We start from the raw sequence: 17108 nt of genomic DNA, 5'->3' as shown, positions 1-17108 counted from the left end.
AAACAACAGATTATAGTTCCTGATGAGAATTCTCACTGAAGAGTCTAAAAACCCTTTTTATGAGCAGAAACTGTATTCCATTCTCCTCCTAATAGGGAGAGAAATTTTTGTTCTAAAGTCAGCTTACAAAGCAGACCATGAACCAAACACTGATTTCCCTTATACCAGCATAAATCCAGAATAACTTTACTAAACCACTGGAGCTGGATTTATACTGCCCTATGCCTTTCCCACTAGCCCACTTATTGGTGCTGTATTGCTAGGCTGGCCCTTGATATTAGGGTTGATTTTTGTGTTTTTTTATTTGATTTGTGTGTGACACCTTCTGTCACTGCAAAAGCCTTCCTGTTCAGTCTCTGCAGTGGAGTATTAGGGTGAGAGAAGCAAAACCCAAGCAGGGCATAAAATCTAGCCAGTGTCCTGGGACGCATTGTGGATTACAGCTGAATAGTAAAACACTCAGTATCTGCAGTATCATCAGCTAGAGAATGGCACATCTTTCGAGACAGTTCTTGAAAACCGGCAGTATTTTTCCAGGGGGCTTTATTTAATGTGTGTTTTTACAGAGATTGTAGCATAAATTCCATCACTGTGCACAAATTCAACACACTTTTCAGCTGTCAGCAGCACTCTATGTGGTGTTTTATTTTTGTCTAAAAAGATTAAAGTATTTTTGGGAGGGGGAACACAGATGTTATACAGAGAAATGGAGATTTATTCATATACAGAGGCACCAATTAATACATAATCTTCTACATAACAGGCTCAGTGCTTAAGCCACAGCCAAGACTTGCACTCCATCCAGCTTTGTTACTTGATTCTGCTTTTGCACCCTTCTGCATGTTATAACAGCAAACTGTTGGACTGGAATTAAATAGGTATAGATGGCATGTGTCTCAAGCCCTGGATAGCTTTAAGCTGACTCTTGATTTTAATCTTTGAACATGTTGTTCTATAGAGAAGGTGCTGGAAAAGATAGTGGACCATTCACCTGATTCATATTAACTATTACTGGCATATTGACATAGTGGACTGCACTGCTTTTTGACAGCATCTGTGTGAATACATGAGAATACCTAGGCATGCCACAGCTCTATGCTGATACAAGAAAGACAGAAAATAACATTAGAAGTATCCACTCTGATAAATCAGGAAAAGTTTCACAACCCGGATGAAGTTGGTGCAAATAGTTCTCTAGCAGAAACAAGTGACTAAAATAGCTGGACCAACGGCCCGGCCCGGCCCGGCCCCCCACCATCTCAGTATTTGCCACATTCTTACAACCCAGCAGCCTTTTACTTTTAGCATCCCCATTCTCAGACTATAAATTAGTAACATTCTGTAAATTCACAATGTAACACTTGACCCATCATCAGTATAGTTGCAACTGCTGCTACACTAACACACCTGCACCTATTGACGTCACAGAGGGTATATCTACACTGCACACTAAGCCCAGGCTCGGACTTAGGTTTAAGTCCAAGCTCCCCTTCCATCCACATATAAATCAGTCTGACTCGGATCAGCAAACACTCAGGACACGGGTCTGAAGACCTTAGTGGGAGGAGATCCGAGCCCAAGTCTTGCTGGGATTCAGTCAGATCCAAGCCCCATCATTTTGCAATGTGGATGCAGCTCAAGTCAGAAGGTCTGTGTCGTGCACTATGGATACGTTAGCATGGCTGTGAGACTTGGCTCCAGCAATTTTAAGCCAAGCTTACAATGCAGTGTCGATGCTTAAGCGCAGGTTTGAAAATACCAAGTCCACAAGCCTGAGTCCCATTCCACCATAGTGTGAAGCGTAGACATACCCTGAGAGTTTTGCCATTGGCTTCAGTGAGGAGATTTGACCCTTCATCTTTAACCCACGTGTGCAGTGGAAAAGAAGATGCAATGTCAACAACACCATTAGCTAAAAGAAACACTACAGAGACAATGTGCAGAGCAAATGTTAGAATGTTCCTGTTATACAGGGTAGGTGATAATCTAAAGGAACCTACACTAGCTGTGGGATGACAGAAGTGGCAGCCACAGAAATTTCTCCCCCATTTTCATCACGTTAGACATGTCTGAAAATGAGCTTTACTTTACTGTAGCTGAGCTAAAGAGAGCAAAGGGAGAGAGACAGACAGAGTACTTCAAGACAAAAATAATCAAACCATGCAAAGACTAATGTGTGAAAAGCTAGAATGACAGAGTTGAGTAAACTGGAGCTTCAGTATACACTGTGGTATAATAACAGCACTTCCCAGTGGTAAAGATGAAATTTAGGAAGCATGGGGCCTCTAGTTCAACCTACTCAAATCTTCTGAAGAGGAGTTACATGTGAAAAGGAAATGAAGGTCAATAACTGTGTAGTGCCCCAGGGTCCAGCTACAAAAGCCAGATAGGAAGCTACAGTTGACATGGATACTGCTGCTGATTCAGAATGAAGAGAGCATACAAGAAGAGATGGCAAAAGGAGAATTTGAACTTACTGATGATTTAGACATACAAATAAAGCCAGGGAAAGCAAGGACACCAGCCCTTCACCTTTTTTTTTTTTTTAAATATAAAGACAGCGTGTGAGTTTTGCTCAAGCAAGAACAAATCTAAAGCGCAAGGTCCCACTGTGAAAAAGACAAGGGCACCGTCCTAGTCAGAGTGTGGGAACATGAAATACAACAATTAGGGTCAAAATCATGGTTACAATTAGGCTATAGGCAGTTAATAAAAGAGTAGCCTGGACATGGTTTAGGCCAAAATAAGGACCACAGTCAAAAAGGTTAGTTTTTCTGATGAGGAATTATGGAATACAGTCAAACCTAAGATTAAACTGGGTAGCATTCCTGAATATGAAAACATATCCATCAATCACAAACTTCCATTGTACCTTTGACTGCAAAATACAGATTCTGAGTGCATGGAGGAGGAACAGGCTCACAAACACTTGCCTTTCTTAACTATAAATTGCACTGAGGTCTGAGCAATAAAATTTAGCCCTGGTAACACAGTCAACTTTAGCCTACTTTGTACTCTTCAACACAGGTATGAGCACAAACTGCTTCAGAAGCAACAAAATGCTAAAATATATTCTGGCACAATAGTGAAGGAGGAATTTATTTTCAAACGTTAAAATAGATCTGTGTATTTTAAATCAACATTCCTATAATGTGATCTAGGATCACAAAATTTTTGTTTCCACTTAACATTTTAAGTTTACATTATTGCTGTATTTATTGTTATTGAAAAAAAAAATTGCTGGATGGGAGTTAAAATAGGTATAGAAACTGGATATTAAAACCTGAAATTGTAGAAAGCACATTCCTTTCATAGTGCTATGTATAAATACACAAATATATTCAATGTTTTACTCAGAGAAAGAGTGAATAGCTTATTCCTACACTAGGAAAACAAAACTCATCTAGCAGATGGTATGGCTTGCAATTTGTCTTTGCCTAATAAATAAAAGTAATGGTGAATGATTTACAAAACTATGGCTCATCAGGGAATTTCAGGATGTGGCAACATCTATTAAATTGAAAGTACATCCTGGAGAGATATTTTGTTCATATTTTATTCAAACGACACATCAGCAAGTAAAACTGAAGAAAATCTATAATCCTAGTGACAACAGTTCACAACTCCTTTCTCTTTTGTCGTCTTTACCAATCTTCTAGTTTTCAATAGCACTTCAGAGATAATATACAGATTCTCTGTGGGTGGTTTTTTTTTAAAGAAACAAAAGAGACAATCCCACAGGAGGATTCCACACCTTTGCATTGCATAGTTGGAAGACTAATTTCACTGGATGTCATCATCATCAAAAAGATCTTCAAAATCTATTCAGAAAACAACAAAAGAAAATTAATATAGTGCCTATGCACATGATATTTACATACAGTTTTTCATTACTATGGACTGAAAGGCACATACATTTTCAACAAACTAAATTAATCTGAAGTATAAAAATTACACCAAATAATTTACAGTAGGAAAGAAGGAGGGGAGAAAAGACCAACCCTAGATGTCTGCTGAGGCCCTTATCTTGCAACAGAGAACTCGGTGAGAATTTTGCCACTGCAAAAGGAGCAGGATCAAGCCCTGAAAAAGTTCTTCCAAGATCAACTGACTGAGCACTGTGTTCAAGAGGGCTCAATCCTGCAAGGTACAAAGCCCTCTGCCCCTACTCAGCAAAACAATTAAGTGTTTAATTTTAAGTATGTAAGTGGTCTCATGTACATACATTTTTGCAGGATTGGGGCCTTAATTGATAATATACCCTCTAAAGCAGTGGTCCCCAAACTTCTTTGGTTTGCACCCTCCTGGGAGAGGCCAAAGCTGCGGCCGGCAGCTGGGGGCCAAGGTCAGGGTTGTGGCTGGGGACAGAGTGGAGCTTGGGGCAGAGCGGGGCTGGGTGGCGCTCCTGACCCACACCAAGACATTGGAGTAACAGTGGGATCTAACTTTGGACCTCTCCTAAACAGAAACTATGAGTAATACAGTAGAGGCTTGTTTGCAGCAACACCTTGTGAGAGCAATCGCGGCTTACTGGCCTGGGCCCTGCCATGCCCCCCACACGTTCCCCCACACAGTTTGGAGACCACTGCTCTAAAGACTTTGGCCCCAATTCTGCTGACACTCATTCAAGCAGAACTTGACACACATGCTTAAGAATTTTGCAGATTCAGGACCCTGGGTTTGAGATCATAGCTATGTCTGCTACTCCCATGTTTCTTTTTCTAAGAACACACTGTAACCTCATAATACACTTCGAATGAACTCCTAAGCACCCTTTGTTCTATTAAGTAATTTTTTAATTGAATTTTTTTTTTTATAATGTGCATTGAAATCTGGGGTTTGTACTTTGTCAAGGTTTCAAGTGCAGATGAGCCTTGTCATAGAAACCTAGTCTTGTTGGACATTCGCTTATGGGAGAACATTGCCCCACAATTTGCTACAGTAGAAGCTCATTAGTAGCAATGTATCAGTACCCTTTTGCTAATTTGCTCCTAAGCAGCTGTTGCTGTTATGGGGAGTGTCAACAATTCACAGCAGGGAAAGTGTTCCCAGGGGAAATGTTGCTGTAAGCCGCGATTGCTCTCACAAGGTGTTGCTGCAAACAAGCCTCTACTGTATTACTCATAGTTTCTGTTTAGGAGAGGTCCAAAGTTAGATCCCACTGTTACTCCAATGTCTTGACTTAAATGTACTGGTGGAACTTTATGGAGATGCTTCCATGGCACTTGTGCCTGGCTGTACCCTATGCAGTCACTCTTTCAGTTGTAAGACATATCCACCAAAACCTGGGTCATTCCAAGTAAAACCTTTAATTTACGGGTTGAATAACCAGATCTAAAAACTTCAAAAAACTCTAAAACATTTTGAATACAGACAGAAACCTTAAATAGTCTCAAGACATTTTTGAGATTAAACATTCTCCATAGTTTGTGACAATGATGCCTCAACCACAGCAAGTTTTAGTAATACCACAGGTTTGTGTTAGTTCTTTGCCATATAGCTGTCAAAGCTGTATTATTTACCATACATTGAAAATGTGTAATGCCCAGGCATATGTTGTATTTCCCATCCAAAACTGGCTAAATACAAAGATGTCTTATTCCTCCAACTATGCAACTGACTATTCTTGAAAATAGTAACATCCATCTACTTTACTATGTAAAGGATTAGAGGTATTGATATATGAGATAATTTCTTGTAAACGATAATTTGGTTCACAATTTCCATATACTACTAGTAAAAGCTTACAAACACAGAGTCAGTCATGCAACTGTGACTGGGCAATTTCACTTGAAATGACCAAATCTGGGAAATAAATCAGCCAATTTATTTGGGACAGTTGAGGCAGACAAGCAGTGTTTAGACATTGCCCAGTTTTATATTTAAATGTGATTTAATTATTACAAATGTGACAAAGTACAAACTGAAATATCACAATATGTAATTTTTCCATTCAAAAACTGAAGTTCAAGACATGTGAAGAATACAATAACCAAAAGCAGGTTTAACTCAAATATGGCAGAAGTTGTCATGGTGCATTACTCAAGCTAGGCTTGCCTTGGTTATTCCTCCTTCCGAAACTAATGATTCTGGTTGTTTATTTCTAGAACCAAACACTGCAAACCTATTAAACTATTAATAACTAAATACAAAATGACTAAAATATGAAAACAAAGTAGCACTGGAACTGAAATGTATTGAATTGTCTTACCATTAAAGAAATCTGCATGCACTGCTTTTTCATTAGCTGCTAAGTCCATCAATAAACCTGTACTTCCTCCTGCCTAAGAAAGAACAATGTTTTATCATCTACTGCGTGTAGTTAGTGACAAACCGTAACAATATTAATTATTTAAAATTTTATATAGTTTAATTATCCTTGATCATTCACACAAACATTTACATACCTAGCAAAATAATACTGACTTCAGGTATAGTAAATTGCCCCATTTTCCTCCTTCTCTGTTGCCATCTGTACAATTGATTTGAGTGGCGTGCACTCAGTTTGTTTTTATCAGTAATAACTTTCATTTTCTCCCAGCCTGTGATATACTAAGAAATTTAGTATAACCATGACAGACATAACCAACGTCCCGATCCTGCAGTAAATTCTATGCAAACAGACTGTGGTGCCCGCATAGAAGATCACAGTAATGTACTGTTGGAGGGGTGGTGGTGGCGGGAGGGTGCAAACATCATTCTGGAATGTATTAGCGGGAGTGTTGTAAGCAAGACACGAGAAATAATTCTTCCACTCTTCCACCGACAAAGCCTCAACTGGAGTAGTGTGTCCAGTTCGGAGAACCCCACTTCAGGAAAGATATGGACAAGCTCGAGAAAATCCAGAAAAGAGCAATAAAAATGACTAAAGGTCTAGAAAACACGACGTGTAAGGAAAGAATGAAAAAACTGGGTTTGTGTAGTGTGGAAAAGAGAAGCCTGAGAGGGAACATGATAACTGTCTTCAAGTACATAAAGATTGTTACAAAGAGGAGGGTGACAAATTGTTCTTCTTACCTACACAGGACAGAACAAGAAGGAATAGTCTTAAATTGTGGCAAGAGAGATTTAGGTTAGACAGCAGGAAAAACTTCCTAACTGAAAGGGTACTTAAGCACTGGAACAAATTAGCTAGAGAGGCTGTGGAATCTCTGTCACTGGAGGTTTTTACAAACAGGTTAAATAAACACCTGTCAGGAATGGTCTAGTTATTCAGTAGTCCTGTCTCAGTGCAGTGGACTGGACTAGATGATCTCTCAATTCTCTTCCAGTCCTATATTTGTATGATTCTATGACCATTGCTTTAAAATTCAATGGGACTCTGCACTGGATTATGCTAGTTATTCTGTGCGAATGCTAGTGCAGGATCATGACCTGTGATTATCTCTTTTCCTCTCCAAAAGGATTGTGAGGTCAGAAATTATACCTATCCCTCCTCTATTCCAATGGAGAGGTTGTACGACTACAACACCATGAGTAAATCATCTCTTGCAACTGCTTCTTCCCGCATCTATCCTTTTATTGTAAACTGTCCAATTTCTCTTACTGTCCAGGTCCCAAAGCTTTCACATTTATCCAGGATATGCTGCATGCAAGCAAAGCATTTCATTGCTTTCCAACTATAACTGACCAAAGAACATTTGTGAAAAATTCACCTGAAATATTCCTATCAACGATAAAAGTATTCAAGTCCAACTCTGTTACTTGAACACATGAACAGCTGAGTAACACGTGCAAAAAACGTGCATTTTTTCAGCAAATCACCTTATACATTTTTCAATGCAAACAGTTCTAAATTTGCAGTTTTACATCAGACAGTGGCACCGGTGTGACCCTTCCCCACCATACACCCAAATAATAGTCTAGGATTAAGATGGCAATTTAACAGAATATATTTGAAGTGAGCTTCCATCTCAAAGGGACACAACTGAGTTGAGGTACAGGCTGTTCAAAGTGTGAGTGAAAAGTAGGTTCAGCTCCTACCGCTGCCCCCAAGCGCTAGTCGCCAGGTATTTACAATTGATGGTTTTCTCTCTGCCATCGGCCTGGGAAAGAGCCGCACAAGGTGCAGGGCGGTGAGCTGAGGACTATGCAGGGCTGCACACAGAGCTCTGCCTACAGGCAAAACAAACGCACTGGAAAAGGAAGGCTCTAGACTAGGCCAGGCCATCACAGTTGCCCCGAAGGGAGAGAACTGCCTGCCCCGCCCCTTGGGGTGCCCCGCCCTGTAGGTGGAGCTAGGAACCAGCCAATCAGGTGTAAGACCGCAGCCCAGCCTCCTCCTCGTCATCAGTCAACGCGCGCGACATGACACAAGGCAACGCGCGCGAGTTAATTTTCTCCCCGTCCCCCAGCCCCAGTCCAGCGCGAGCGAGGCGGGCCCGTAACCGCCGGCTCAGCCCGCGGCATCTCTAACTGGGGACTGCGCACGCCGCCTCCCCAATACCCGCCCCCCGTTGGCGGCATCATCACCTCGTCCAAGTCCACGTAGGGCCCCGCGCCCTCGGGGAACATCTCGTCTACAGCTGGCTTCATCGCCCTGTCAGCTCCCCGGCTCGCGAACGGCCCTGGCGGCGCCTTCTTCCCCCTTCGGAACCACTTCCGGTCCTCCGAGCTCAAAAAACTTGCTCAAGTCCCCAACTTCCGGTCTCTGGAGCGTCTGCGCAGGCGCAGCTCCGTTCTCCTCGTGGCTGTTCTGGAAGCCAGGAGGACCGATCACTCTATGGTGCACATTCCCTCCCGCAGAGCTGCTCTGTCGCGCCCCCCAGCCTTGGCACTGGCTGGTTCCGCTGCTGGCTGCCCGGGGAGTGGGGAAGCGGAACCACTTTAGCTGCCCGGGTGTGACTGACACAGTACAACCGTCGGGTGTGGCTGCCGTGCGACCAGTAGCGCTACGAAGATGACCAGCATAAGTGTTCCTGTATAAGGCCCACGGGGATGAGCTTTATTTATTTATTTATACTGGCATAACGGCAGCCTCAAAGGGATCGGGCCAGTTTAACTCTACGGGGGAAAGATCACACACCTCACTCACAGCTCTAGGGGTATGCAGACCAGACGTAAGGAGCCGTTTTCACGAGTGACGTAGGCATTTAGGTCCCAAAAACGTTCAGTGACGCATGGATTCCTTGGTGCCTAGGTCTCTTAAAAACGGGACTTTATCTTCCAAGAGTACATCTACACCACTGTAATGTAGGCACTTGCTACAGCGACAGAAGGAGTTTTTCCATCACGGTAGTAAATCCACATCCTCAAAAAGCAGTAGGTAGGTGGATAGAAGAATTCCTAGATTGTCCATTCTGCCAAGACCATTGCTAAGCAGTGCAAGGTGGTCTTAAATCCCCTGGAGATTCCTAGCAGAGTATTTCCCCTGTGTAGGGAGGCTCCCAGCTTGTGTAGAGCTGGTGGAGGAAGAGTATCTGTGTGACAGAGTTGGAGTAGCATAGGGCCAGGATTTCAGAGAAATGAACGCTCTGTCTCCACTCCCTTCTCTGGTGCCGGGGGTATGCTGAAGGGATGGAACTTAAAACTGCCTAAAATATTGTCAAACGTATTCTGTGGTGAATTTATATAAGAGTATATGAGGACTGCTTGCAAAGAGAAATTCAGGGTGGGGGAGCACACCGTGTGACAATCTCTGCCACCTGTGCCAAGTGTCCTCCACACTCAAAGTAAGGAGGGGAGGAACATGCTAAGGTTGGTAGGCCATAGGGCCAAACTTATCTTTGCTTCAGTTGGTTTGCTGGTGGTGTAGCAGCAGCATAAGTTAGAGTAGGATCTCTTCTACACTAATTTAGTAGTAATTGGGTAATAGTGAATGAGGGAGCCAACATCGACTCTGCACAGTTGTGCTCAGGCATAGTAGAGAATGGGGACCACAAACTCTTAATTTAAAAGTCAGGGAGCAGGTGGCAAAGCATTGTCAGTAGGGGGCCCTTGATGTGGCATTCCCTGGCCATATTGGGTTATCAGAAGACATAAGGCTAATCTCCTTTCTTGGCTTTTGCAAAAAAGTGACTAATAGGGTTGGAAGAGGCTCATAAGGGTGATTTTGGTTAAGTTTTGGATGCTACTCTTTATATATTGGTCAAAGTCCAGAGACTTACACAATGGTCACTTTTTTATACATTTTAAAATACAAACAACTAAGAACAGGACTGAAATCAATGGATTCTTTATTTTTGCATAAAAGTATATACTATATTGAAAGGAAAAGCCAGACTAATGTTATCTTCCATTTTACACACATGGAAACACTCTACAACATAAGGGTGCTTGAATGTTTAAAAACATTGAAACAACATAACAGACTAAATGGGCAATTCAGGTGTGTTTACCGACTGCAGTAAAGATCACTGCACTAGCTTTAGCAAAACGAGCAAAAATCATTAGTGCTCATGATAGGGAACATCATAACCAAGCGTATTTCCAAAAGGGTATTGAGCAAAGAGGGTTCTGGCCATTTCATTGACTCTGTTGTATGCTCCCAGCGTCCGGAAATACTCCACATATGACCAAAAATCACTGGACCAGAAAGGCCAGTATGGCAGGATTGCAGGTTCCTCATATGGGTCTATAATAAAAATTGCAGAATTAGATTAACATAACATGAAATGGGTTGGTTAGAGCCTGAAACTGAGAGCCAAGACTCCTGGGTTCTAGTACTAGGTCTCACTATAGAGCAGGTCACTTACTCTCACTCAGGCCCTGATTCTCTCTAATGGTATGGCCCTTTATGCCATCAAGTGGTTCTCTGCCTGGCATACAAGCAGTGTAAAAGCTCTACACTGCCCAATCTTTTGCCCCGGTGTGGGGGGAATGATAGGCAGAGCAGGGAGGGGGTAAAAGAGGGTATGGTCAGAAACATTGTGACCTGGTTTAATGGCCGACAGAGGGCTGTTAGAAGCCGGCACAACTTAGAAGAGCCCTGACGCTGCTTTACTTTTGTGCTCTGGACTGGTTGGGGACTAGACCTAGTCCAAAATTAGGGCAGCCAAAGGTGGCTTTGAGTCATCTTTGCCATCCTCCTCTGCCACTTTCCCTCTGCCCAGGACAGGAAAGGAGTAACTGAGAATCTGGCTGTGTGTCATTAGATCCATCTGTGAAAGATATAATCCTTGTGAACTATCTTATTGAGGTACTTACCCACTTCGTGATTGTAAAGTAAAGTACTGCTATTATTAATGTAGCTAGAAGTACTCCAAATTGAGTAGGTTGTAACTGAAAATGCTGTACTCAATGTTAGAACATTTCATAGACAAATGAAATCAATGGGAGCTTTGCATGAAAATTTATGGCATTGTGTGGCTTTATATAGCTAGGCCTTCCAAGATCACCTCACCTTGGATTAATTATTCTGCAAATAAAGATGGCTTCTCCTATACACTGTAAATGATTCGAGTGGAATACTTTTTAGCAGTGCCCTGTCCTTCCTGCTTGGATGCCAGCCAAGTTCGATTCTTGCTTTCAGCTAAACAAACCTTTCCCCATATACAATGTGAGTAGCAGAGAACGCTTCTGTACTTTTCCGTTATAACATTATTAACATTTGGCTTCAGCTTCATGCATGGTGCAGACCACATCCTGAGACTTCTCATACACAGTGGGAGCAGCAGCAGAGCCACACTGAGACCTGATCCTGCAAGTGGGATCTATGCAGGTGGACCCTTGCATCAGTAGGGCTCTGCTTGGGTGAAGGAGTCAAATATCAGGAGCAGGGCCTGAGGTGCCTTGCAGAAGTCTGAAGCCTCAGAATTATGTCTCTTCTCAGTTGATAACAGAAACCAAAGGCTACAAAGAAGGAAAAAGAGATCCAATTAGGAAGTGTCCAGAAGCTGCAGACATTTCCCACTTGGCAAACAACCAGGTTTTGGTTTGTTTTTAAAGAGGACATAAAAATTAATCTGGACTTGGGTTTCCAATTCAGTGAGCTATGGGCTCGATGCTGCCAGGTTCTGAACACCGTCAGGCCCTGAACCAACAAATCAGCGTATGTGGAATTTAGCTGAAGAACAACTAACAAACATAAAGTTACATGCGTGCTTCAGTGCTTTGCTGAATGAAGGCCTCTGCACGCCTAATGTTTGGGCTATATCCAAACCCCACTGAAATCAATGGGTGTCTTTCTATTGACTTTGATGAGCTTCAGATCAGACCCTTTAGTGGGATCTAGGAGTTCTCTGCAAGTCACAGGATCAGACCCTAATTTTATAAGCTAGAATTTACAGTGCATAGTCACAGATTGTAACAAAACAAAATCAAAATTAATTAAAAATGAATAGAGTTCACTGCTTGTATTAGCTGACCTTCAGATTCATGCTGCAATCTGCTCCTTGGCACAATGTGAAACAAATACATATTTGCTGATGCAAGCTGTAAACTATTACCCAGGCTAGGTTTTTTTATACTGTAACATACACACATAAAATACACACACAGAAGAGTTGTGTGGTTATTTAATTGGGATGTTGCATCAAAAATTGTTTCCTGGATTCAAATAAAATACTGCACTTTCCCTATTACACTTTAAATTTGTTAGAGCACAGAAAACATTATAAAAAAATTTGAGTTTTTGTACTGTAATTAAAGCAAGTCAATGAGGCTCATTGTGTGAAGTTAAAAATGTTTGTTTTTAATTAACATACAGTCAAATTAAATTCCTTCCATGCCATCCCCCCTTGTATGCCCACGTTCATGTTTTGATGAGCCCTGCTGTTGCCAGTGGACTGTTACTATACTGGATATCAGCATATCCAGGACAGACATTGCTCTCATGCCAATACATGTATCAATGAACGTGGTATAGTATTCGTGTTCAGCATTTTTTTAGCAGTGCTAGAAAATGCTGCTCTTTGTTCTCAACAAGAATTTAAGTAAATATTTTGTCAACAAAATTTCCCCATGCTGTCCTCAGAAAGAACTAGCTGACCTCTAAAGCACCAATCAATCAATCAATAAGGCAATTGAAATGTTATTAGGATGACTTTTTTAAAGCAAAGGCAAACATTGCATACGATGGGCCAGATCCTCAGCTGATGTAAATCAACATAATTCCACAAACTCTATGTTGATATTTACCAGATGAGGATGTGTTTTTGTTTGTTTATTTGTTTGTTTTGTTTAATTGGCTTTCTGGTCATTTGTAGATTTTAAGGTTTTGGCCTGGAAGTTGGGATTTCTTACCAATAAGTAAACACGAATTTTATGCTATACATACAGAGGTTCCTGTATGTCCAGTATATTTAGAAGTCTGGTGTTTCTTAACTTAGGTGGTCATCTGAGGATTTGCCTTAGTTATCAGTTTTACTGTTTTTATTTTAACTTTGCTAGCACATCTGCTCTCTGTAATATGCAAAATAAGTTCATAATTTTAATCAATTACCTAGCATCACTTCACATATTTATTTATTTACTACTCATTTCCTACTCTGTCAGCAACAGATGAAAACATTTCTATCAGGGTCTCATCCAAAGCCCAGTGAGTCAATGGGAATCTCTCCATTGACTATAATGCATTTTGGATTGGGCCCTCTAGTTACAAGTAGTTCTTCCAATTTTTAGGAATGTAGGGGGAGAAAAAGACTGAAAACATTACCATCTTCATCCTGTATTGGCCGGGCATCTGTAAATAAATAAAAAATCATAAGTAGAAGGTCTCAGATGGAAGGGTTTGCAGTGTACAAAGAGGTGCTGTGGAGCCCAGAAGCTGACAAGCTCTGTAATGCATTGATAGGAGCCTACTGACAGCTAAACTTCTGTGTCTGAAACAGCTGAATAAAGAATTCTCTGTTTCCAGTCACTCAGTGATACAAATTGAATACTGTTTGCTAATAATGAGGCAAATATGACCAGTATACAAATAACATTTGATATCAAATGCAAGTGAACATATATTGATTGAAATATTTATGGCAGCTGACAAAAAATAAACAAGGATAAATATAAAAGTTAACTTACCTGTTAATGCATTCATCAACATGCAGAGAGAAATTAAGCCAATAAAGATAAACCTCATTGTCTCTGGAAATTATTATTCCTGTTTCTGAAATATAATCTATAAAATGAAATGGATCAAAATATATCAAAACACATTTTTTCTTCTATACAAAAAAAAGGCAGGAATAATTTATTTTTACTACAGTGACAATAAGATTTTTATAACATGTCCAGGTGTCCCTAAACCTCCAGCTGCCAGAAGTACCTGGAACTGGCCGCTGCCAGAGACAGGATACTGGGCTAGAGAGATCATTGTTTTGATCCAATATGGTTCTTATGCTCTTATAAAAATTGTTAATTACAAAAAAAAAAAAAAAAAAAAAACTTTCCGTATATTAAAATAACTACAGCACTGAAGTATGATATCCTTCTGGATTTATGGCATTTTAAAAAATCAATAAAAGTTCACCTGCATTGACATGAAAGTAAATGTCTAGGAATTATTTTTTTGTGTGTGGCTACTTTAGAAATTACCTTTCTCCCACCTTTCTCTTATATGAGTAGAGGTCTGTAGCTCTGAGTCAGCTGCAAAAATCTGAATGGGCTTCTATTTCTGTAAAATAGCACCACTGTTTAGAGAAGGGTGGGGAATAAGGAAAGGAACGTCACTTACTTAGCACACCAATCTGATTTTTTTCAATCTAATCTAAAAGTATATAGCTGCACATATCTATAATATATTGCAACGCCATCCATAGTCAGAAATATCCAGATAAGCTTTGGAAAAAAAATTCCTATAGTATAAAGCTAGAAGAAAAAAAATCCAGCAGCTAATTTAGTAATTGCTGCTTGCAATAACTCTCTAATTTTTATCTTTATAGGAAAAGGTCTTTTCAGAAATAGGTTATTCTGGCTGGCATTTGTTGTAAATTTTGAGGTAATAGCTGCGGGGGGCAAGTCTGTCTATAATTATTCAGTAGTGCAAGCAAATAAAATTAATAGCAATGATTTAATAATAAATGTAATACTGCAGAAATTGTCTGTTTGTCACTTTCACAGGTTACTTGCTTAGCTCACGTTGTCATTTAAAGAGGCAGGTTAACTTCCGTCTTCTGAGTGGGACACAAAGGAAACTGGGTGTCCAACAATTTGGATGTTGTGCTGATGCTTGTGGTCCCCAACTAACTGTCCTGGGCCTGGGTCTGTGTATTGTGATGCTCAGACAAGGCTCAGTGAGGCCCATTAAAGTGCAGTTAGCTATTTACATTTATTTCCTAAAGGAGTGGGGCTGGTTTTCCATGTGCCAATGGATACTGTGGATTCCCGTCTGGGTCTTTAACAGTGGTGATTTAATTTGTACATCACTTGGGTGATGTTCACAGCTCATGTTCCAACTCTGTAGGTGTGGAGTGTGAGCTGTCTTATACAGACTAAGAGATCTATGACCATCATAAAGTGAGCTCTCCTTCATCATAGGTTCACCTTCCCCCTGCTTCACAGAGAGCTTCCAGCCACTGCTCCTCTCACTCTCTGCAGAAACACACTCTCACCAGTTCTGGAGATACTTGTTATTATTTCCCTTATCCCTTCATATGTGGGACTGGTCCATGCCCCCACTCAGAACCTGCTTATGTGGAATAGGAATGCAGTTTGGGGAAAGTGGGGGTGGGGAAGGCTACACTCTCAATCTTGGGCCTGGTGTGTGTGGGCCCAACCAAATGACTTTGCAGGGTGTCCCAACTTTGCTCAGATGCGTCTTGCTGGTGGAACTCCTCCCCGACTACACACTCTATTAAGTCGTTCCTGCCAGGAATGATTCTGCGACCTTTGCAACAGAATGGCTTGCCCTGTAAGTAAGGGCTGGAGGGCCTGCGCCTAATTATTGAAAGAGAATATCAGGTGATTTCCCTCAGAAAGGGCAGCTGGAAACTGCAGAGAGGTGGAATTTCTTGGCAATATCCACCATGAACACAAGGAAAGGGTACAAGACTCTAAGTCATGAACAAGATACAAAGCACAGTACATGGAAATCATACTCTATCTAGAAGTGAGTCTGCTGCTCCAGAAAACTGAAGAAGAAGAAGGGGGATGCTCAGGGACCAGAGACTGATAGGAACAAAGTAGGCTCTAGCAGAGAGTCCGGACTGAGACTCCAGCCATATAAGGCCTCAGAGTAGCCCACTAAAAGAAAAGGCCCCAGGCAGGAAGTCTTGGCAGAAGGAAGAGAAATGTTGTTTGTTGGACTTTAATTTGGGACTTTGTTTTATTTTGAGTCTATCTTCTATGAATAAACCCATCCCCTAAAGAGAGATACTTTTGACCATTGACACAGTGTTTGGAGTCTGTGTAAGGTCCCCTGAACAGAGAGAAAACAGGCGGGGTGCTGCACAGTGACCTCTGGCCATGCGGGGTTGCTTGAGTGATAGCTGAGCACGTTACAGCCTTGATTCGTAAAGGCCTCTCTGAAAGGAAACATCTTTGTGTCTTTAGAATATTACGGATCTTAGAAAAACAATCCTGAGGTAGCAGGCCCCAAAACACTCCATAAAGGAGTTAATCCTCCCTTTTAGTGGCCCTAAACCCAACAGATCCAGCCCCTAGATGATCTTCCCTACATAGCAGCATCCTCAGGTGGCTGAGAGCTGCTGGAGCAGCTTCTATGTCACTCAGTCTCTCCCTATGGCCAGCACTGAGGGCAGGACTGGGGAAAAGGTAATGTGGCCAGAGAATTCTGGTGCTTCGTGATCCCTAGTTCCCATAGTGGCAGCTGGAGTGTAAAAGTGCCCTTCCTCATTTTGCCAGCTCTGCAGATGTGGGTCTGTAAATTCAACACATTCTGTAAACCCACAAATAACGCTTTCCCTTTTGTCACCCAGTCAGTGTATCGTACTAGCGGAAGCCAATAAGAGCTATGACATATACTAATGCACACTTGGACTCAGTAAGTTTTGAAATTTTTAGTTCTAATTAAATAAATACCATATTACTGCTTCTGTATATACCCTTGTGCGGAAGTGTCTACCCCACACCAGCATGGACCTGTTTAAACACAGGAGGGAGCAGTGGAGGTGAGTCCTCTGAGCGACCTAGAGCAGCTGCATGGGCCACAACTAATCAGAGAGGGGTTGTAGGGACCAACCAATCTGGGCTCAGCAGGGCTCATGTAAAAAGAG

At 41.5% G+C, this 17108-nt stretch overlaps 2 protein-coding genes across 3 annotated transcripts; both read right to left on the bottom strand.

Annotated features, from left to right (window-relative positions):
* Positions 1-618: 618 nt before the first annotated feature.
* Positions 619-8701, bottom strand: COPS9 (COP9 signalosome subunit 9). Its single transcript, XM_067538903.1, has 3 exons — positions 8473-8701; positions 6212-6284; positions 619-3821 (listed from the first exon to the last, which is right to left on the bottom strand). Exons 1-3 carry the CDS (start codon positions 8533-8535, stop codon positions 3784-3786), a joined length of 174 nt encoding a protein of 57 aa, XP_067395004.1. The 5' UTR covers positions 8536-8701; the 3' UTR covers positions 619-3783.
* Positions 8702-10352: 1651 nt separating this feature from the next.
* OTOS (otospiralin) lies at positions 10353-14510 on the bottom strand. 2 transcript variants are annotated; one of them, XM_067538641.1, is made up of 4 exons: positions 14470-14510; positions 13957-14053; positions 13595-13621; positions 10353-10573 (listed from the first exon to the last, which is right to left on the bottom strand). In XM_067538641.1, the coding sequence occupies exons 2-4, from the start codon at positions 14012-14014 to the stop codon at positions 10389-10391; spliced, it is 270 nt and encodes an 89-aa protein (XP_067394742.1). In that variant the 5' UTR covers positions 14015-14053; positions 14470-14510; the 3' UTR covers positions 10353-10388. The 2 variants fall into 2 exon arrangements, with proteins under 2 accessions (XP_067394742.1, XP_067394743.1); XM_067538642.1 differs by having other exon boundaries at positions 14481-14501.
* Between the last annotated feature and the right edge of the window lie 2598 nt (positions 14511-17108).

Source organism: Emydura macquarii, unplaced genomic scaffold (genome assembly GCF_026122565.2).
Source record: "Emydura macquarii macquarii isolate MOO-44397 ecotype Brisbane River unplaced genomic scaffold, CSIRO-AGI_Emac_v2 contig_499, whole genome shotgun sequence".
Classification (NCBI taxonomy): domain Eukaryota; kingdom Metazoa; phylum Chordata; order Testudines; family Chelidae; genus Emydura; species Emydura macquarii.
This window is presented reverse-complemented; position numbering and strand designations above follow the sequence as displayed.